The 22,500-nt window shown below is 40.3% G+C and overlaps 1 protein-coding gene across 1 annotated transcript in view; it reads left to right on the forward strand.

Moving 5' to 3' along the window:
• The window catches only part of MBD5 (methyl-CpG binding domain protein 5), a 48,028-nt gene that overhangs the window by 23,191 nt on the left and 2,337 nt on the right, over positions 1-22,500 (forward strand). Inside the window, 6 exon segments of the mRNA XM_009886353.1 lie at positions 3,542-3,847; positions 3,850-4,560; positions 6,377-6,585; positions 8,349-9,557; positions 15,101-15,174; positions 21,894-21,969. Of these exon segments, the coding sequence (XP_009884655.1) occupies positions 3,542-3,847; positions 3,850-4,560; positions 6,377-6,585; positions 8,349-9,557; positions 15,101-15,174; positions 21,894-21,969 (2,585 nt within the window).

The raw sequence follows: 22,500 nt of genomic DNA on the forward strand, positions 1-22,500 counted from the left end.
AACTTCTCAAGTCTGGATTGAAATAAGGACACGTTTTTTCCTCCTGCTCAGAATCCGTCAAGATTTTTTCACCCCCCGTAACAATTAATTACTTGCCTAAGTAATCTGGAGAAAAGGCAAGTGTTGAACGCGCTCCAGACCGCTCGCGTTGATCTCCAGGAGCTGGTTTGACTGGGAATAGAAGTCAGAGCAGCGTTTGACAAAAACTTAGCAACAATTTTACAAGTTTGAGATGCACTTCACACCAGATACTCTTTTGTGTGGTCATTTACCTGAGTGGAATGGAAAATAGGATCATAAATAAATTAGAAATAGAGATGAGGTCCACTTGAGAAAAAAAAAAATAGATTTTCTATTCATGAGAGCTCTATATCTAGAGTAGTTGCCTGATGTTTGAATGAAAAATCTATCTATGTGCTGCTCAACACATTGAATGGGATTTCTGCTAGCGAGGGGAGCCTTTCTTAGCCGTCGAGGAAAAAGCTCGTGTATCTGCCTTTCCCCTGGTGCAGGAGTAAAGAGTTTCCAGAAAAATACTGCCTGAAACGATCTCGTGCCTTAGAAACTCCAGTGTATCAGACTGATCCTGCGGGTCGGGCTAGCCTGATGGGAACCTGCTTTTATCTATAGGACAGCAGGATTTTGCGTGGAAAGTCATTTAAAAGTGGGAGGAATAGCCATTTGAAGATGTTCCGGTATTACCTGGTCCATCTTAAACTAGATTACAACTAGAGAACCTTAACGTGAAGTGTGTCTCAAAGCGCAGTGACAGAGTTTTGCTTCAGCGAGCAATTTTTCAAGCAACGTTATTTAAGAGGCCCCATGTATTTTTAAGTACGGTCGGTATCCGTCGTGTGTCAGTTGAGTGGTGGAGCCGATCCTTCTGTTGAAACCACGTAGGAATGACTTTGTAATGGTATTTCTTAAATCTGCAGTTGGGTCTTTGGGGCTTTTCCTAATATTTAAATTCTTGGAGTGTCAGTTCTGGATACTGATTTTAAAAAAAAAAAAAAAAAAATGGAAAATTCCCTTTTTTTGCAAGCAAACAGGTACCTGATAGTTAATGATGTGTATCACTGGGGGCAATGTGTGACATACTGACCCATTACAAGCCTGCCCTGAGAGTTTGAAACTGTTATAAGCGGGTGTGTGTTCTTTTCTCTGGTGGAAAAAAAAAAAAAAAGAATTTGCTTTTAGCCACAAAGATTGTAAATACTTTTCTATTTTCTTAAAACTGAGTTTAAAATATTTCAGAGATTAGTAAAAAAGGGACAACGTGCAGTTATGTTTTAGTTTAGGTTCTCTGGGATTTGTATAATTGAATTTGAGTAGCCAGAGTTTACGGATGTGTGTTAAAAATAAATAGCAAACGTACACATTCAATTTAATTTTATGTTATGCCGCTCATTTGTATGAACTGTGTTACTATTGGCTTATTTATAAAAATCTTGGCTTATAAAAAAAAGTGAAAAAACATGAAAAATCTTTTTAACACACCATCTCAGTGGGTCGTGTACACCTTGATGTGTAAACACGTGCTTAAGAGAATCTTTCCTCTTACGTTCCATTTCGGAGGCATCGCCAGAGGCGGCTTCTCTCCAGAATTAGGTAGCCAGTAGCAGGACAGATACATTGGCAGAAAACAAACTTACTTGCCATAGCTGTGGGTTTCATTCACCTCTAGCGATAGCTTTGCAGTTATTAGCTTTGTCTTAGTTTTGAATAATTTCTGAGCGACTTGTCTGATGAGCAGCTTTTTGTTGACTTTATCAGGAAGGTGTCTATAATTTGGCAGTCTGTATTTCTGAGCTAGAGCGCCGGGGAGGGCGTGGGTACCCGTTTCTCGGGTTTGGATGAGACATTTGCCAGGCCTGGGGCGATCAAGATACAGAGCATTTGCTATTCCTGCCCAATCTGAAATGTTAAATGCAAAACCATAAGTGGAAGTCTGATGGGACGTATATTTTTCAGTGCATGGTTGGCGTTTTGTTCCTCAAGTGCGTATCTGGTTTTTTTTTGTTCCAAACTGCCTCCTAGAGAAATGTTCTTGTCATGAAACTGCTTTTATTGCTTTGTTAACATATTTCTCATCACAGCAGAGTAGGATATCCTCTGCTTTATGATTACAGTTTGTTCTTACTTTATCTTTTCTTAATTTATTATTTAATTTCGGTACTGAAATGTGATAATGGTACCTGGGAGAGAGGGTGTGCTCTTTCTTCTCATGAATTCAATGCAGTGCTTCATGGACTGCGTTAATTTTGTACCTTTTTGAGTTGTCATAATGTTACAGTAGTTGAAAAATAGTATTTTGAGTTACGAATGATGTAAAGATTTGATTCTCTTCTTACCAGTTAACAGCATAGTTGCGCATCCTTTTTTTAGTGTTTGTTTAGAAGAATGGCAATTGATACTTTCTGATAATCGATACATTCTGATCTCTTATCATAGCTATATTTGCAGGGCAGTTGAGAATGGAAAATGATGATATTGCATCAAAGCCATAGTTAAATACATTTATAATTATGCAGTTGTATATACATGCAATATATAATTTTAATACATATTTTTAATGTTTGTTCTTCAATGAATCGCAATGAATAAAGTAGAAAAGCATAGTTCAAGACATTTTCACTTGCTTTAGTTCCCCTAGTCTCCTCTCATATGTTTTTTTGTGTATGACCACTGCCAGTTCAAGACTCTGTCTTACATGAAAGACAACGGATAATTTATTTTGTACTTCAACTTTGGTAAAGGGCTATAAAGATAGCCAAATAAACTTTATTATTCCCTCACTTTTTCCATGTAACCACCTCACGGTAAATCCACTGAGTTGATCTTTCTTTTCATGCCAAGGGCTGGATATGACTGGGCCACCCCAATCTACATTTTTTTATAAATTGTTGGGGGTTTTTTGTCTGCTAATCTATCTTCATCATAGTGTATTTTGCTCACTGGATTTTGTCAGAGGCATCATCATGACATGTAATTGCCATCATTGTATTTTTTTCTTCCGAAGTCCAAAGTAATGCTTTAAATAATAATTCTCCCAAACCCCATTAATGGAATAGAGATGGAAATGGAAGACCATAAGGTTCACATTGACATTTAGATCATGTGCTCACACTCCTTCACCCAACATCATTCATGTCTCCCATTGATCCTTCTTCTAGTAGTTAATTTCATACTGGTTCACAATTAACTATATTAAGTTATGGGGTTGCTTTTAGGTTTATGCTAATGAAGATATGTAATGAATGAAATCCTCTTGTGTTCCCACTCAAAGAAATGAAAGGGAAATAGGTGTGTATAGTTAAATAATTTCTGATGAGCTACGGCACAGCACGTAGTGTCTGAAGTAGGTGATGGCAGATTCATTCATGTTTTAAACGTACTCAAGTCTGGATGCTTAAAACGTTTGCTTTCCTCTTCATGGGTATCAGACGTTACTGTTTTGGATTAAGCCGGTTACTTTATCACTTGGATGACTGTCTCCCAACAGGCAGTATTCTATTAATAGTTTTGTTCTTTTGCACTGCAGGGGGTTCAGGACCATCATCGTCAATAGCCATAGCTGGCACCAGCCAACCTGCCATCACAAAGACAACATCTGTGCTTCAAGACGGTGTTATAGTCACTACTGCAGCTGGAAACCCGCTTCAGAGCCAGCTGCCCATCGGGAGCGATTTCCCTTTTGCTGGCCACGAACACTCGCTTCATTTTCCGCAGAACAGCTCTTCAAACAACAATCTTCCACATTCTTTGAATCAAAACCTCCTCAATTCTCTACCTATCTCTTTGCCAGTGAATCAGCAACATCTCCTAAACCAGAATCTATTAAATATACTAAAGGAGAAGGCAAGTCTGAGGTCAACCTCAACCCTTTAGGTTTTCTCAACCCGAATGTAAATGCTGCTTTAGCTTTTCTCTCCAGTGACGTGGATGGGCAGGTATTGCAACCTGTTCATTTTCAGCTTCTAGCGACCCTCCTTCAGAACCAAGCCCAAGCAGCTGCCATGCTCCCCCTGCCATCTTTCAATCTGACCATCTCAGATTTGCTGCAACAGCAAAATAACCCTTTACCCTCAGTAACCCAGATGACAGCCCCACCTGACCATTTGCCGAGCAATCAGTCAGAAAGCAACAGGGTGGAGACCCTTTTAACCAACCCCCTGGGCAACCCCATACCGAGCTTTTCAGGCACTGACACTACTTCTAACCCCCTGCTCCTCCCAGCTGTCTCTGGGGCCTCAGCATTAATGGCCTTGAATCCCCAGCTGGTGGGAGGTGTCCTGAACTCCGCGTCGGGCAACACCGCTAATCATCCAGAGGTTTCCATAGCCACCTCCTCCCAAGCAACCACTACCACAACCACTACATCATCAGCAGTGGCAGCACTGTCTGTCTCAACCCTGGGTGGTGGGACAGCAGTGGTGTCAATGGCAGAAACATTGCTGAACATATCTAATAATGCTGGGAGTACATCTGGTCCAGCTAAACTCAACAATAACTCTGTGGTGCCACAGCTACTTAACCCTCTACTGGGGACAGGTCTGCTTGGTAAGTTCAATTTCTTCACAGATATAAAAGGAAAAAAAAAAAAGGAAGAGGGTTGGGGAGGGGGAATTTCAGATTCTAGTTTCTATTTTTAAAGACTCCACTTTATCATACTTTTTTTTTTTAAGGCTTTTGTATGTTACAGCTGGTTTATTGAGAAAAACATAACTGTCGTTGTGAGAAATTTAAAATACGTTCTGATTTAACTCAGTAACACTTAATACTGGTTTTGGAAATTATTTTATATTCCATTCTTAATCCTGATGCCACCTAGACCTACTATATACACCTTAAAATTCTGTAAGCAATTGGACTTGTTTCATTTTTCAAGTAGTAAAAGCACAGGTGCATCTCTGGAATGCGGTGGTTCGTTTCAAGCGCATGTGGCATCACAGGGTTAGTACGAGTAGCTGTGCAGTAGATGAAAAATGGCCAAGTGCATTTTTCCAAATGAATCAGAAGTGCCAAAACCGTGAGCACACTCTCCATAAAGTAACCCATCAAGCACTCGCAATAGGTCCTTGCACAAGTTCAAAGAGGAAGGTTGCCCTTTGAGCCTTCGTTGTCTATTTATATTTATATTTTTCGCATTTCTCTTATTTTTTTACTTTAGCTTGTAGTTTAGAAACCCAGGGTATCTCACTTGACAAAGGTGTTCAAGGCCAGGCTGGAGGTGGCCTTGGGCAACCTGGGCTGGTGGGAGGTGTCCCTGCCCAGGGCAGGGGGGTTGGAACTCGATGATCTTCAAGGTCCTTTCCAACCTAAACCATTCTATGATTCTATGAAACACCTACGTCCCTAAGCAAGTGATTAAAAAGGCCTTAAATATGAGGTTTTTTCCTCCTGGGTCTTTTGTTGGTTTTTACCAAGAATACATAATACAGTTAATACCTCCTCTGTTTTTTGATCTATGTAATCTAATAAATAGAGTGATAGGAGGAATTAAGTAGTGGCAAAAAGCTGATAAGTATTTTAACGTAATACCTCCTACTTACCTACTAAATGGCTATCATGAACTCAACCCTACTTTACATTCTCCATGTATAATACAACTAACCAATGATTCTGCAAATGGCAATTTTAAGAAAAACATGAGCTTTTAATTAAAAAAACCCAAAACAACAAACAAACCAGGAAATTGATACATTTTTAAACTTTATTATTTCCTAAAGTCAAGTTCAATGGAGTATTTATTTTACTAGAACTATCATTTTCCTGTAAAGTGAGATTTTTGTGTAATGCAAAAAGTTAATGCAGTTGTTTCTCTAGAATGTAAAAAAAAAAAAAAAATGGTTTAGAGCATTGGCTGACATGTCTGTGAGCCAGAAAGCCTTTGCTCCTTTGCAGTTAGCTCGCACTATTTTGTCATAGTTAATGAAAAACTAGTTTTGTTGGATTTTTTAAATTATTTTCTTTTTCTCTCTCTCTCTCTCTCTCTCCTCCTTCCCCCCCCCCAACCACCCCAGTACTGTTTGAAGCAGTCACTCTTTGGAAACTAAGATTCCAAGACACCGAATCTCATAGAAGCTCACTGTGCCATACTTGGCTGTGGACTGTTCCACAGGCAAAGACAGTCATGTCAGAAACCTTTAGAGAGAGCCCAGATAGATGTGACATGCAAAAGAAGCAATACTGAAGAAATAAAGGAATAAAGAGTAGGAGACACATGCCTTGAGGACCATTCCATAGAAGATTGAAGGGGAAAAGTGTTGTTTTACAGAGGCGTTTGTTTAGCAGTCAGTTAAAATTTGAGTCAAGGAAATTCCTCCTGACTGTTGAAAACTCTACTGACTTGTGTTTCCCTGTGTTTGAATTACAGGTGACATGTCATCTATAAACACTACTTTGAATAACCATCAGCTGAGTCATCTCCAGTCGCTATTAAACAACAATCAGATGTTTCCTTCAAATCAGCAGCAGCACCTTCTCCAGGGGTATCAGAACATGCAGGGCTTTCAAGGCCAGCCCCCGATTCCTGGCCCGCCTAACAACCCAAACCCCATGGCATGTCTGTTCCAAAATTTCCAGGTAGAGAGCAAAACGAAATCCATATTCAAACAAATGTGCAACTCTCAGTAGGTCAAATTATATACTCCAGAGTTTGATCTCTTTTTTTTTTTTGCTGAGTGATTGAGACAATGTGGTCCATACAATTGCTTGCCTCTTCCATTAGTTTTGGGATTTTGCAAAGCAGTAACATTTGTTACTGAAATGTTATACCTTCTTCCTTAGAAATTGGGTATAGTTGTTTTGGAAAGAGTTACGCTGCACATATTGAAAAAATACGCTGCGTATGTTCTGACAATTACTATGCATTTTTAGCAAAACTGTTTTCCATTCCACAGAAATAATCGTAAATTCCCGGTTAGACCTCTCTAACGATTCAGCGGTGAGCAATAAATATTGATACCACTTTACAGTAATGAGAAACTTGCTAAATGACTATAGGTGACCGTGTGTGCCAGTCCTTTTATATTCCCGCTGAAACGGAATGGGAGAGCTCACGGTGGTGTGGATTGTACGGACTGAAGAAAACGGGTGTTGGAATGAATATACGATGACAAACTGTGCAAAAATGGTACCTCCCTGTTACCCATCCAAATAGACAATTCTTCATAATGCGAGTTGAACTATCAAACTAACATACTGGCAGGAAGCATAGCAACCAAAATAGGTAATAAAACCAGAGTTAAAATACGTATATATTATTATTCAGTATTATGTGGTTGCTGCAGAATTCAAGACGGGCAGGCAGAAGCATGCAGATAGTGCCAGAAAGTGCTTTTACCCTTTAAGAAGGAAAAAGATGATGTGTCATTTTCTCAGTGTAGATGTTTCACTGCTATTGCAAAAATCACAGTCCTCTAACTGCCTATTACCTCTCGTTGTTTTCCTATGAATTTTGGTAGCTTTATCTCGGTATTTTTTGCTTCAGGTTCTCAGTTATAAAAATAGTAACGGTAAGTATTTAAAGGAGCTTTTTGGAAATATTTTACCCATGGTTTTTACATTTTTTTTGTTATAGCACTATTATTGACATTGTCTTCACTGCCTACGTATGTGACAAGAAATATAAAAAGCACAGTTACTTTAATCTGAAGGTTAGAGTTTAGTGTGGCAGTGCCTGACATTACAGCTGCGACGGAAAGGGATGTGGGCATGGGACTGAAGTAAAAAGAGATCCCATGAGAGAAGCACATAACTGAAAGGGGAAAAATAGAAATGTTAGCCAATTCCGAAAGGAAAGCGATGGCCTACGTTCCAGAACTTGAATGAGGAGCGTACAAGGAGCCCAGAAGAACAGTTGGTAGGGAGGAAAGAAGCAAAATTAGGGTCTGGGAAAGAATGAAAGAGAATAGTTGAGAACAGAAATCCTGACCTTGTTGGAGTTTTTTAGGACTTAAGAGAAAAAAAGGAGGGTGCTGTACTTCAATCAGAAGAGGAAATCCCAGAAAAGACTCTGAAAGCGATGATAATGTAGTCTCAGCAGTGCATGGTAGGTTGTATCATTTCATGCAAGGCATCTATTTTGATCCACAAGGCAATGCTAAGAGCCGGTGGGTTTGTTTTCCTCTAAATTAAGCTGGTTTTTGCTTTCTGTCTGGCTTGTTCAGCATTAAACTTCATAATTGATGTATAACCAAAACAAAATTAGGTACTGTACCAAATAGTCACTCTGGCCACCATCCTTTTTTTTTTTTTTTTTTATTAAAGCCAAGCAAAGTTTGTCTATTGAAATGGGACTTTGGGCAGAACAGCAATTCCCATCTTTTTCTCTACTTTTTTTCCAGGTGAGAATGCAGGAAGATGCTGCTGTCCTAAACAAAAGAATGATCACTCAAATGGGAATGGCACCAGTTCCCGAGAGCTCCAACACTATGCTTCCTCCTTTCCAAGAAACATCTTGTGATTTGCAGCAAAGGACTGAAGCATCTCTTGGACAACAGGCAAAGGATAACCTCAATATCGCTGCTCAGGGTGATACATCGGTGGACGCTATCTACAAAGCAGTTGTAGATGCTGCAAGCAAAGGAATGCAAGTGGTAATCACCACTGCCGTTAGCAGTACAACACAAATGAGTCCCATTCCAGCTTTGAGTGCCATGAGTGCCTTCACAGCCTCAATTGGTGACCCATTAAATCTCTCTAGTGCTGTCAGTGCGGTAATCCATGGAAGAAACGTTGCCGTTTCTGATCATGAAGGTAGGATAAGGAACACTAGAGGAACACGAATACTGAAGAATTCAGAGCACGGTAAAATTTCCAGTGAAGGGGATGGGTATGAATATTACAAATCAACAAGTTGTAACACACCCAAAAAACAGTGGGAAGGGGAGCAAAGTCCTGTCAGTGAGATAAATAGATGGAAATGTGATGAGTTTCTAGAGCACTCTACCCATATCCATAGTAGTCCTTGTCACGAAAGGCCCAATAACATCTCCACACTGCCATTATTACAAGGCGAGCAGCATCAGATACTGTTATCACAGCGAAACTGTCAAAGCGATAAAGTGTTGGAGGAGAATTTCAGGTACAACAATTACAAAAGAACTATGATGAGTTTTAAGGAAAGACTGGAGAACACTGTGGAACGCTGTGCACACATAAACGGAAATAGGCCTCAGCAGAACAGAGGATTTGGGGAGTTGCTGAACACTTCTAAACAAGACCTGATTCTGGAAGAGCAATCTCCAAGTTCCTCAAATAGCTTGGAAAGTTCGTTAGTTAAAGACTATATCCATTACAATGGAGATTTTAATGCCAAAAGCATTAATGGGTGTGTGCCTAGCCCTTCAGATGCTAAAAGCATCAGTAGCGAAGATGACCTAAGGAACCCAGACTCCCCTTCTTCCAATGAGCTGATACATTACAGGCCGAGGACGTTTAATGTTGGCGACTTGGTCTGGGGCCAAATCAAAGGACTGACTTCATGGCCTGGGAAACTAGTAAGAGAAGAAGAAGTTCACAATTCATGTCAACAAAACGCTGAGGAGGGGAAGGTATATTTATATATATATATGCACATCTATCTATCTATATACACATGTACCTGTGCCCATACAAATGTTTTATCAAAACTATCTCGGTCCAGTCTTTATTTTATTCTTTGTCTCTTATTTTAGTAGTAGAAACTGCTTTTTTTCATAACTGTAGCTTGCAGAACTGAGTTTTTCCCATAGTTACCTAATGAGAAACTTCTACCGATGCCGTGAAACCGATTATATTTTGGCGGGATTGTGCTTTACTGACTAATTTGTGCACAAAAGACTTGCTACACAAAAAATGTTGGTAACAAAAAATTGTTTAACTTACATTGTGTATTTAGTTGAACTTCTGGCTGTGTCCAAAGAAACTGATACGGAAATATCTAAAAGTGTTGAAAACTGAAAAAAGGAGTACTGATCTAATCAGATTGAGGAGTCTGTAATAAGTAAAGCTTGGTGATTGACACATACGCTCTTTAAGAGGAAATGCATGCGCATTTTCACCTTCAAAGGAGGTTTTGACCATCTTTTAATAGTAAGGAAAGCATTCCAATTTGCTCTTTCATACTAAAATCGGTTTGGTTTTTTTTTTTTTGGTTGACAAATCATATGCTTGTTGGGGAAGATACCGAAAATACAGTTATCAAGGAGTTATTGTTTTTTATTTTATTATGATAAATATTTCAAATTCTGGTCTCCACTACTTGGATAATATTATATTTTTGTCATTCTTATAAAACACTTGACATCTTCCATATATAAATACTTTTAAGGGCCGTTTTTCAAAACGCAAATTTTAAAAATATGTAAGCAGAAAGGAAGGATGTAATGAAATAACATTTTACCTCTGGCTCAAAGAAATCAAACCATTTAAAAATTACGTCTTTTTCCCCGTAAATCTGTGTAGTACATTGCACGGCAACAGTCATAAGAACATGAGTAGGGTGATAGTGGGTTGGACCAAAGTATTCCTTTCCCCAGAATTTGGCCAATAGCAGATACCCAGAGGAAGAGAGAGTACAAGAACATGTTGAGGAGTGCTTCTTCACCAACAGCCTCTGACTCCCACCAGTCATAGCTCGGGAGCTTCTTCAGCTGGAACTGGTGTCTCTGGTGTAACCACTGCTGGTCTTACTGCAGGTCATGATCGTAGAGTTATCTGAGGTTGATGTGCAAGTGTAGTTTCCCCCCACAGTCCACCAGGTCTCTGATGGATTGCTGCTGTAAATAACTGGGGTGATGTTTGGCCACTGTGGTTTCAACCCTAGTTCAAGAGAACTTTAGTCTCTCTTTGCAGGTGGCTTCTCTGTTGATCCCCTTAGCCACAGAGGTTTCGAAGAGCTCCCGTCTGAGTGCGCTGAACAAAAGTTTTTACTTTATGGAGAAATCAACATGCTTTAGTACCAGTATTTGAATGCTTAAGAGCTCATTCCTGATAAAGGTTAGATCCCCAAGTTACAAGTCAATTTATAAAGTACAGGCAAACAAGACAGATGACAAATTATAAAAGATTAAACAAAACTGGAACAAGTTGGAGGTGTACAGTAGCACAGTCCCATGTGAATTACAAATGCAGTAGTTACACTGCACATATGTTCCCAGTACGTGTTTATGTATTAACTTCACAAAATTGTGTATCCCTATCTATATGACTGCTTTGATCTATATGAAGAGCTTATATTTTATAACTTTTGTAAAGAGGTGAATTCTTTTTTCATTTGCATTCCTTAGCAGTTTTATAAGTTTACTCCCCAATTCGTGGCTACCAGCATGTATAGTGGCGTTTGTGCAAACCCGCCTTCTTTCACTTGGTGTCTCTTGTGTACTTGTGTAAGCATTGTGTAATATTATACTCAGTGGCACAGATTTTATTGGATCCTGAAGCGCCCAGCGGCGGGGAAGCAAACTGGGGAAATGCATACATTGCTGCTCACGCAGTGCTGTCGAGGTACCTGTGGAGGCAGCAAGAGGGACCGCTTCGAGTTCATCAGGAATTCCCACATAATGGATCACCTCTCACATCACAAGGCCTTTAATTTAATAATAATAATAATTTTAATTTTTTTTTTTTTTAAAAAAAAGAAAAGTATGTCTGATTTTTTCCTACAAGAAGTACAGGGCAACTGACCGTTCTGAAGGTCAGGAGTTGAGGGTGAAAGGTGGGATACAGTGGAAGAGGTGAAAATGTGCATGTGCTATATAATGGTTCTTTTTACTTAAAAATAGCAGGAACTCCCATGCGCAGTGGCAATCTGTACACGTGTTCAAACGCTCCTATAACATGTTGCACAGCTACATTCTTCAGATGTTTGGGCAGCCTGGTCTGAAGGAAAAAAAAAAAAAAAAACCAAACACCAAAAAAACCCAACCAAGACCAAACCAAAAAGAACAACCTTGAAAACCAAAAAAGAAAGAAGCTTGACAATCAAATGGTCTTCAGAAATTCTGCGCTTCAAAAAATCCTGAAAGGTCACAATTTGTGGTGGGAGTCACTAGCACCAGTTCTGGAAATTGTATTTTCTGCAGAACTTTCTTAAAACGGATTTTAAAGTATTTGTATAAACAAATATGAACCTCCTATATTGTAACATTACTTTTGCTATGCTGTCGGGATTTCATGGGCCTTTGTGTATGCTCTGTTCTTTATATCATACATAATTTGATTTTTGTTTCCATTTAAAAGACTTTGGGTGTTAAAAGTAATAATGCTTCTGTTTGAAGAGCAGCTGGAACGGTGTTTCCCTAACAGGAGAAGGGAGGAATATTGCCTCTTTGTTTCCTAATGAACACGTGCTTTTTGGCTGTTGGAAAATTAAAGAGGAACCCAAGGGAAGCGCAGCAGTAGCAGCAGAAATGTCTGAAAAGGAAAAAAGCGAGCCTGAAGCTACCTGCATCCTAAAACGGAGGATGCGTATTTCTTTAAGTAATTAATTTGATTATTATCCAAATCAAATGACCTAAACAGGAGCAAGGCTTTGAGAGCAACAGTGTGAAAGTCAGAGGGTTTGTGTGAGCAGTAGTTCCCTGGTATTAGTGCATTTTGTAGCGATTCGTACGGGGCAAGGATTGGTCTCAGTAGGACTTTCCAGCAGGTAAACTAGGTTTTTTAAACCGAGCTTTTATAGCGTTACACAAAATAATAGCTGTGATTTATCAGTGTCCTGAAAGTCCCATTTATATGTATTATTTAGTGTTGTCATGGCTTATTGTACATGAAGGCATATGATATCATCAATTCAAATATATCTGTTATAGTTGCTTCCAACACCATGTTCCGTTAGCAATTTGATACTACTTCTTAAAAAAAGTGCCGGCAGGTTTTTTACTGTTCTACCATCACAAAATTCTGATAATGAAGATAGTGATTTCTTTTTGTTACTTAAGTCCCGTGTCACCCAAACGTGGTAGTAGCTCTTGGCCCAAATGTGATATTAGCTCTTCATAAACATATTTCCCATTAAACTTTCCCACATATCTAATGGCAGACATATACAACCTTTTGCAGGGTTTGTTCCTTATATGCACATACGTATCGTGGCTATCGATAAGGTACAGTTTAGCGTTCATGACAACTCTGTCACATAGTACAGTGTCCAAGGTAAAGGATCAAGACGATTATGTTATCGCCCTTTAATTCTGTTCAGGTTGAAAAAATACAAGTTGTTTCTTTAGCTGTTTTTCAAACGTTCTATTAAATGAAGGCTTGAGCTGTAGTGTATCTCAGACAGAGTAACGTTGCCTCTGATAATGCCAGTTTAATGTGAGAGATGTAACGAATAAGCTTCTGAAGCCGGTTTGCTCATTCTGGGAGTGTTGTGTGCCTTTTCTTCTCATGTTTATCCTTAGAAAAGCTCCGCAGGTTTTAAATAGGTAGTATGTCTTATGTATGCATTTGTATTTTTCCAAAGTCTTGATTAGGAGAGGTATTATTTGAAGTATTCACAGCCTTACATTAAAACTAAGCACGGTTTTAAGGGGAAAGCATTACAATGGCATAATTGAATCTATTTCATGAAAATAGACATCTTGCCTCCCCATGTGCGGATTTCAGCAATAATGACTCTTGTCTCGTAAGTTCCTGAAACGGCAGTATTCCCCAATTTCATTATCGGATGCGTAAGTTCAAGACATGTGAAATTTGCTCTAAACATGTATTATATTGGGCCTTATTTCTAGAGATTTTGACAACTTGCTCGCTCATTAACTTCACATTGTCACGTCTAAAATTCAGTTCCATGGTGAATATAAATTATTTAGTGATTGAAAGGCTAGGTTTAGAGGGAATTTGCATTTAGATTTCTTTTTGGGATTGTATATAGGCATGCTTAATAAATTTGTATTTATAGAATTAATTTTCCTTGTGTCAAAATACAAGCTGTACTTTTTAATGAAACAAATGCTATATAAGGTTCTAGTTAAGTTATGCGAAGATTAAAAAATAAGTCAAGCAAAATGTAGCAATACTGACAAAGAAAAAGGAATTTATCCTTTCATTTTCTTCAAATTGATGTGTTGAAATACCTTTTTTTGTTTTTACAAGCAGAAATGACTGAGCCAAATCAAAATAATACGCAGAGTTAAGTGGACTAATGTTTTGAGAATGCAAATGATAAAATCATACAGATGATGTAATGACTTTTCTTTGATGTTTGTATTGTTTGGGCTAGTACTACCTTGTACCTATGCAGCGGTGCCAGTGATGATATGCGGTGGTTTCTATACAGATTGCTTAAAAGATTATCACTCCGGTTGATTTCAAGAGAATTTAAATTCCCAGTTGAAACAGCAGCTCAGCGGCCCTGTTGAGCACGCGCTCAAATTCATTCCTGACTGAAGTGCTTTGCTGAAGTATGTGCTTAAGTAAGAAAATTTACAAAGACTTTTCTCCGGACCGATAAATTATCGGGCTAAAGCGAGCCCTAGTTGAGACGTAGATCCATAATGCATAAATAAAGCTTGTCACCCTGCCCGCCCCCCTTTTAACTTTAGCACGTACTGTGGCTCTTCTGAAACAGGAATGAATTGGGCCGTGCCGTGAGCGGCGTTGTTGAGCCTTAAACGCTTTATCCAGACATTTGAGGTGATGCGAAAAGCTTTTGTGTTGATGGCATCTGTAAAAATGGTATCATGTGTACTAGGCAGCTTGGTATTTTAATGCGTTCCAGGTGGTCTCAAAGGTGTAAAATACATTTGTAAAATATAAGTACAGAATGTGAGACTTTAGCAACAGTGTTCATATTAATAATATAGAGACAAACGAGGTTTTAAAAATACTATTTTCCTTCTTCGTTTCGTTTTCTTAACTGTCGTGGGTTTGGTTTTTTTGTATTTCTATTGCTAGCGGTGTGGACATCCAGAGAAATTATAATTAGATACGTATATGTATGAGGGGGTGTATATATCCATCTATTAATTTATTCTTTGCTGGGAAAGTTACAGTCTTATGGATGCAGTGAAAATTAGGCTCCATAATAATGCATGTCTAGCAGTAAAGTAAAAGCAGTGTTTAATAATTGCAGGTCTGGGTAATGTGGTTTGGTGTTCATACCTTCACTCAGGTGGAGCCAGAGAAGTTGAAGACACTAACAGAAGGTCTAGAAGCTTACAACCGAGCCAGAAAAAGGAACAGAAAGTAAGTAAACGCTCGTTTATTTACTCGTGAAATGGAATAATGAAATTCTTTTCCTTCCTGAGATTCTCATTCGAGGGAGATTAGGCAGATCGGCCAAACTGAAGAGTTAATTTTCTGAATTTCTTGTGTTGGTTATGATAATCATCCGAGATCTTTGATAGCTGCATTTTTATTGCATCTTCTGATATTTACAGTAGCCTTTGTAAAATGTCAGCCTACTTGTTTGAGCTTTCATGTGTAGGATTTCTAATTTACAGCCAAAAAAAAAAGTTATTACATCAAAACTATTCTGACCAAATACGCTTTTTAACAAGATCTGCCCTTCTTATCTCTCCCCTCTCCCTCTGGCAGCTGCTGCTGCAGGCAGAGCACAGCTTTATTCAGATAAATTCAGTTTATTTCCCGTCACTGAGAAGCGTTTCGCAATTTGTGAAGTCTGGCTGTATTTAAGCAGACAAGGGGCTCAGTGCAGAGCTTTGTGTCAGACGTGGGTGAACTGTTGGGTTTTATCTTGCCTTTTAGCTTTTATTTACAAATATACAAGGATAGAAGGACCGCGAAACAGTAAGTACTAGGACATGAAGCATCAGCGTAGACAAAAAGAGGAAAATGGTTGATTTAGGAGAAAAAAAATCTGGACAGCTATAAAAGGATAGAAGAGTGGAAATTGTACTATGACTGAATTTGTGCTAGGATGCTGTTGCTTATTTACTGTTGCAGTGAAAAAGTATTACTTTGAATCTGTGTGAGAATTTAAAGTCAGCTGGCAATACTTGTCTTTAGCACAATAAACATAGGCTTAAGGGAATTAAATAATTATTTGTCTTCAGCTCCTTTTAAGGTGTAAGCTTTTCTTCTATTTATATGTCACGCGGTGCTTAAGAGAAGTATTTTTTTATGCCAATGAGACAATGTCGGTGGTTGTTTTTTCCAAGATCATCCTCAAAATATCTTACGGGAGTTTAAGGATGTGCGGTGAGAACATAAAAGGGCTTTTGGCAACTCCCCAGTTATTTGCTCGTGTCCCTGAAGCGAAATACGTGACTCAAGGAAGGTGACACCAGGAGCAAATTTAAAGAGGTGTTAAAGTTGAAGTAAACAGTACAATTTAAGAAAAACTCTCATCTTCTAATTTGCATTTGTATATTTAGCAGCCTGCAAGGATTGTCTGCAGTTCCACTGAATCCAATGGCCTTTTTTTTTGTGGCATGTCTGGTTCTGCCCCATTGCTTGCCCGTAAGGAAACAGGAGCTATCAAATACCCCAGACGCTCTGGGGCACCTGGTTGCCCCTTTCGTAGGGTTGCATTACAGCCCTGACGGGTTTTTCCTCCTTATTTCTTACTTCATATTTCGAATCTTTTGGTATTTCTTTCATGGACCCTTCCTCTTTTACCTGTGTACTGGTTTAAATTTATTTGAAAGGTTACTAATCTCCTATGGTCTTCTCTCTGGTGTATGTCTCTGTAGTATCTCGTTACACGCAGGGCAGATTTTTTAAAACATTTAGCGTTAGCTGTAATTGCTACATAAAGAACACTTACATTTCTGTTCGCTGTCTGTGTAAGTACTCAGCACTTACACGTATCGTGTACTGGCCTCAAGTCGAACACTTCCGTAGTAAAGAAGACGTGGGCAAAGAGACCCGCGAGAAATTTATGATGAGGGAGCGTGGACTAGCATCGCATAGGTCCAGTGTGTTTAGCAGAGCATCTGGGTTAGCATCCGGGTCCTCCAAATGACATTCCGATGCCTTAACCCCATAAACTATTCATTGTGTTCCTACAGCTCTTGTCGCAGCCCTAGTATATTGTCCAATTTTGGCAAGAACTGTTGCTGATGGGACTACTGCAGTAGTCTCCTTCACTGCGTAGTCTCAACTCAATCTCCAACACTATATATTTATATACTATATTAAAAATAAAATTATTAAAACTAAATTAAAGATTAAAAATCTCTGCAAAGCTAACTGTACTATAATAGGGATGTAATCGGTTGCACCCTAAATCCGGTGTTTGTGAGTTGTAAATCTTAATCTAACCTTAAGTATTAGGTTTTAAAACGGGAATGTTTTGTGTATTCGGTTCCTTAGGTTTCTAAACAAGACACCAGGAAAAATGTCATAGTAGCGCGTTTGATGAGCGTAGTCAAATACTTTAGGTGTACTGCACGGAGCTTTGTAACTTCCACTAACAGTATGATCTAAGGCATTTTGTGTAGCGCTTTACTAGAAAATGGTGAGGTGTTTTGCTTGGGGCTGTCTTAGAGGCATGGTGTGACTCGGAAACCATCGTTTTCATTCTGGGCCTTGTAGGAAGATGCGCTCTGGTACAAACCACTGAGCCACTCCAACCTTTCTCAGTGCCATCTCATCTCAGCCATTCTGTTCTTTTCTGAGCTAGGTCTCTTCTTGCTTCCCGCAAGCAAGAAGATAGGTGCTTCCTCACCTATCTGGTTGGAGTCTCTAGAAGACTATCTGCTGGAGGCCCAGTCTTCCTTTATCAAAGCCTCATCTGAGCCAATCTTTGCTCTCCACAGGCTTCATAGTTACCTGTATTCCTCTGTCCACTAGCATTCTCCTGTCCCACTGCGTGCAAAGCATCTTCCAAGGGTCCTCACCCAATACCAGTGTCCTCCTCCTGTGGTTTCCTGTTCTTTAGTGTGTTATTTCCCACACCACGCTTCTCTTTTGTCGGGAATGTGCCATTTACCACCCCTACCATTACCATTCCTACCATCCATACTACGTTATTTCAAAATGGAGTTTGAACGTGGCTTCTTAGCATTGAACAGTTAAGTTGCTGACGTCCCTCCTATTGGACACGTGGCCGTGTTCAAAGTTGAACAGAACTCCAGTAAGGGAAGAAATAACTCATCTGGTGAGGCCACACCTTGAGTACTGTGTTCAGGTTTGGGCGCCACAGTATAAGAAGGACATTGAGGTTCTGGAGAGGGTCCAGAGAAGGGCAACGAAGCTGGTGAGGGATCTTGAGTCTTATGAGGAGCGGCTGAGGGAACTGGGGGGTGTTTGGTCTGAAGAAAAGGAGGCTGAGGGGAGACCTTTTTGCTCTCTACAGCTCCCTGAAAGGAGGGTGTAGAGAGGGGGGGCATTGGTCTCTTCTCACAAGTTACAACCGATAGGGCAAGAAGAAATGGCGTCAAGTTGTGCTAGGGGAGGTTTAGATTAGACATTAGGAAAAACTTCTACACTGAAAGGGTTATGGAAGACTGGAACTGGCTGCCCAGGGAAGTGGTTGAATCGCCATCCTTGGATGTATTTAAAAGCCGTCTAGATACGGTGCCCATGGACATGATTTAGAAGTGGGCCCAGTAGAGTTAGATAATGGTTGGACTTGATGATCTTAAAGGTCTTTTCCAGCCGTAACGATTCTATGATCTCTTCCACCGCCTTGCCAACTTCCAGCTCCAGTCAGTCTCCATCCTGGCACAGTCTAAGCCTCTGTCTTCTCTAGGCGTGATACAGACATTCCCTGTTAGCACTGCCCAGAGCAGCAATGGCAAGTGAGGTCTGGAGTATGTCCACTATGGGAGGGAACGTCAACTCAGCACATGCTCAGACTTCATTTTGATGGTACAAGTCAGTACAATTTCAATGTGCCCTGGTAGGGAGGAGGATTAAAAGAACACTTCTGACAAAAAGGTTATCCTCCCTTCCCAAGGGAAGGAATTTAAATCCCTCTTCAAAGCTGTTGACCACGAGAGGTTTTCTAAGAGATGGTGTGCAGGAACAAACTGGTGCTAGAATCTTTTAAATGTAATGTGACAAAAATTGTGATATCTACAGGTTGGTTTGCATCACTGCAGGCTTGATGCATGTGTTTATCTGATGTCAAATTCTCACGTTTTTAGCTGCAGTGTTTTGTCTGCAGTAAATGGGTATTTCAGTGATGGGCACTTCTGAAACTTTGATTTGCTCGAGGCAGATCATCGTCTTCATAGTAAAATGAACACAACAACAGCGTCTTAAGACTGCAATTCAGATGATCATTTACATTTGAAATATTTTCAAATGGTTGTAGCAATAATTTCATAGATACTGTAGAAAGGGTGGGTTGCTGATAGAGCATAATGGTGATTAAACAACTTTACATCTCATACAGGTAACTTGACATCTGCAGTCTGCTTCTAAATGACATGCAGGTCAGCAATGTTGTCAGTTATTAAGATACCTGCATTATAAACAGAGTCATATTATCTTTTTAGGAAGTTATGCTGCCACTAAACAATATTTTGTTCGTTACTTGTGGTATCTAAGGGTGCCTTCACTTGTCCAAGGTGCATAACTTAAACTTGGTTTTGCGAGCAGTCTGGCTCAAGCAGTGCAGAGACCCAGGTGGAGGTCTCGGGCTTGGTAGGAGACTCTTTATTTCAGTTTATCTTATCGTTTCTCCAGTTGATTTAAACTACAACTGCATATATAATGTTAAAGTTGTGCAAAACTCCTTTACCACTGTTTTAACTCATTCATTCAAAGCCTTAGTTAAATTCGTGCATCTTCATAAGTGCATGAAGTCTTATTGTACTTCACCGTTGTGCAGTCAGGTCAGGAAGGCTTCTCGCTTTTGTCATTTTTGGTGCAATTCCTGCCCTGGTGCAGCACAGATGACCAATGCAAAACGGTGCCAGGGAATATCTTAGTTGAGTAATGAATAACAGACCCTCTGGTCTCCTGTCTTCCATCTCCCAGCTGAACTGACGGGTGTGAAAATCCTTTTGCTGAACTCAGGGGATGGAGTTAGTGTAGAGCACCGCTGGGTGGACGGTGCATCTCTGCTACTTCCCTGGCAGGCTTTTGCCGGTGCTTTTAGTTGCTATAAATCTTAAAGTCCCAGGGAAGAATGTCCCAGCTGACATGATGATCTTTCTCTCTTTATTAAAAAGAAAGGGGATTTTTTTAGAAAGTGTCTCCTGTGAAGGACAGTCCTCGTGACCCGCTATCCTTGCCAGCTTGGGACGAGCTGTTCTCTCACCTACCTCTGCCGTAATTTTCCCTCATGATGCAGATGGCTCTCTTACTCCTCCCCTCATTTCTGCATCTCCGATAACAGGACGTCAGTACTTCCTGAGGACATTGTGATGGATGCTCAGAATAACGTCTCTCATCTCCAGGATGATCTCTCTCTCATGTCTACTATTCAGCCACTTCTCTTCGTGTTCATTACTCTTCTAAATCTACCTATTCAGTTGAAGTCATGAATGAACCAGCCTATCTAAATATAAATACATATATGCCCACTTTTAAGCATAGATCCTCAACAAGCGGTCAACAAACGACGGTACCGTGTGCTCCAGTACCGTTTGCTAGCATGAAACTCTGAGGTGTGAACACGGAGCCCCACAAGTATGACCTGTGGTGCAGAGCATGGTGTTCCAGTGGGAAACTTCTTTAAAAAAATGAAATGTACATAAATCAAAGATGTCCCTGTGAAATCAGATGTGTGTGGAGCTGCTCAATGACTCGGGGCAACTTTTGGTTTGGAAGAAAAAAGTCTTCTTACCTTTACCATAGCCCTCGGTGTGCTGTCATTCTGAGGTGAAACTAGCAACATATTAGAGGACTAACACAACTTATTTTCCTCTGGTTATTTAAAGTTGGAAGGGATATTTAACTTTGAGCTTTGTGGACCCCCGTCCAACCTGGCCTTGAACCCCTCCAGGGATGGGGCAGCCACAGCTTCTCGGGGCAACCTGCCCCAGGGGATCACCACCCGCACAGGGAAAAATTTCTTCCTAATGTTTAATCTAAACCTGCCCTCCTCCAGTTTAAAGCCATTCGTCCTATCGCTCCATGCCCGTGTAAAAAGTCCTTCCCCAGCTCTCCTGGAGCCCCTTTAGGGACTGGAAGGCAGCAATAAGATCTCCCCGGAGCCTTCTCTTCTCCAGGCTGAACAGCCCCAACTCTCTCAGCCTCTCCTCCCAGCAGAGGGGCTCCAGCCCTCGGATCATCCTCGTGGCCTCCTCTGGCCCCGCTCCAACAGGTCCATGTCCTTCTTATGTTGGGGGCTCCAGAGCTGGATGCAGTACTCCAGGTGGGGTCTCACCAGAGCAGAGCAGAGGTGCAGAATCCCCTCCCTTGACCTGCTGGCCACACTTCTTCTGATGCAGCCCAGGATACAGTTGGCTTTCTGGGCTGTGATTGCGCATTGCCAGCTCATGTTGAGCTTCTCATCAATCAGCACCCCCAGGGCCTTCTCCTCAGGGCTGCTCTCCAGCCGTTCCCCACCCAGCCTGGATTTGTGCTTGGGGTTGCCCCGACCCACATGTAGGACCTTGCACTTGGCCTTGTGCAAGAAGGTCCAGAGTAGCTGGAGTTATTCCCCGCCTGCTCCTGGGCAAAACCCATCAGACTCTGGCCCTTCGCTAATGATTTAAAAAAAAAAAAAAAAAATTGCACAAAACGCTATTTTGCCTTTTTATTCATAGATGTAATCCGTCTCGTGGCTGTTTGTAACAAACCATACAACTCACTGAAGGGCTGGCTTTCTTTTTTCTGCTGTAATTATAACACAAGCCTTTAGTTTGCATAATACTGTATGTAGTCTGGGCTGGCTCTTTGCGCTGTAACCCCCTGGGAGGCTCCGCAGCCCCTAGAATATACCCAGTGAGTCAATGTGTTTATTACTAAGTTTTTAAAAGTTGTTTTATTTCTGCTTCTAAGAATTAGTACTGATGGCGTTGTGTTTTTTTTTTCCTTCCTAGAAGTGGAAAGCTAAATAACCATTTAGAAGCTGCTATACACGAGGCCATGAGTGAACTAGACAAAATGTCTGGGAATGTAAGTTTCTTTTCCCGCTGGCAATAATCTGCTTTTTCTGTCTTTCTGCACGTGTGTCGATTGAAGACTGGGAGGGTTGGTTTGGGATGCCGTCTAACAGAAGCGTTGTTTCTGTTTTCTGAAATAATGTGGACTTTTCAATATTTCTCCTGCTTTAAAAACCGTTTGCAAATGTCTAATCATTCTGAAAAATGGGAAAAGTTGTTGAATTTTAGTTGTGTTGCCAATTATATTCTTTTTTACAATAAGAGATCTCTGGACATACTTTTACACATGCAGCCTGATAATATTTGGGTCAGTTCCAGACCCGCTCGTATTCCGTGGGTTTTCTCTGATTAGTGACACAAAATCAGGCTCGTTTGTGTTTCAGTTTGAGTAGCAAGAGATTGAAACCACATTTAAAAGCATCGTTCTTTTGAATGTAAAATTCTTTGAGTAAAGTTTTCCTCACGTGAAATGAAAGATATTGTCATGAAAGGTAAGTTAAAAAGAAAAGAGTATTCCTAATCTCAGATTTAACATTTCTACCAT

Source organism: Charadrius vociferus, unplaced genomic scaffold (genome assembly GCF_000708025.1).
Source record: "Charadrius vociferus isolate BGI_N301 unplaced genomic scaffold, ASM70802v2 scaffold35, whole genome shotgun sequence".
NCBI classification, from domain to species: Eukaryota; Metazoa; Chordata; class Aves; order Charadriiformes; family Charadriidae; genus Charadrius; species Charadrius vociferus.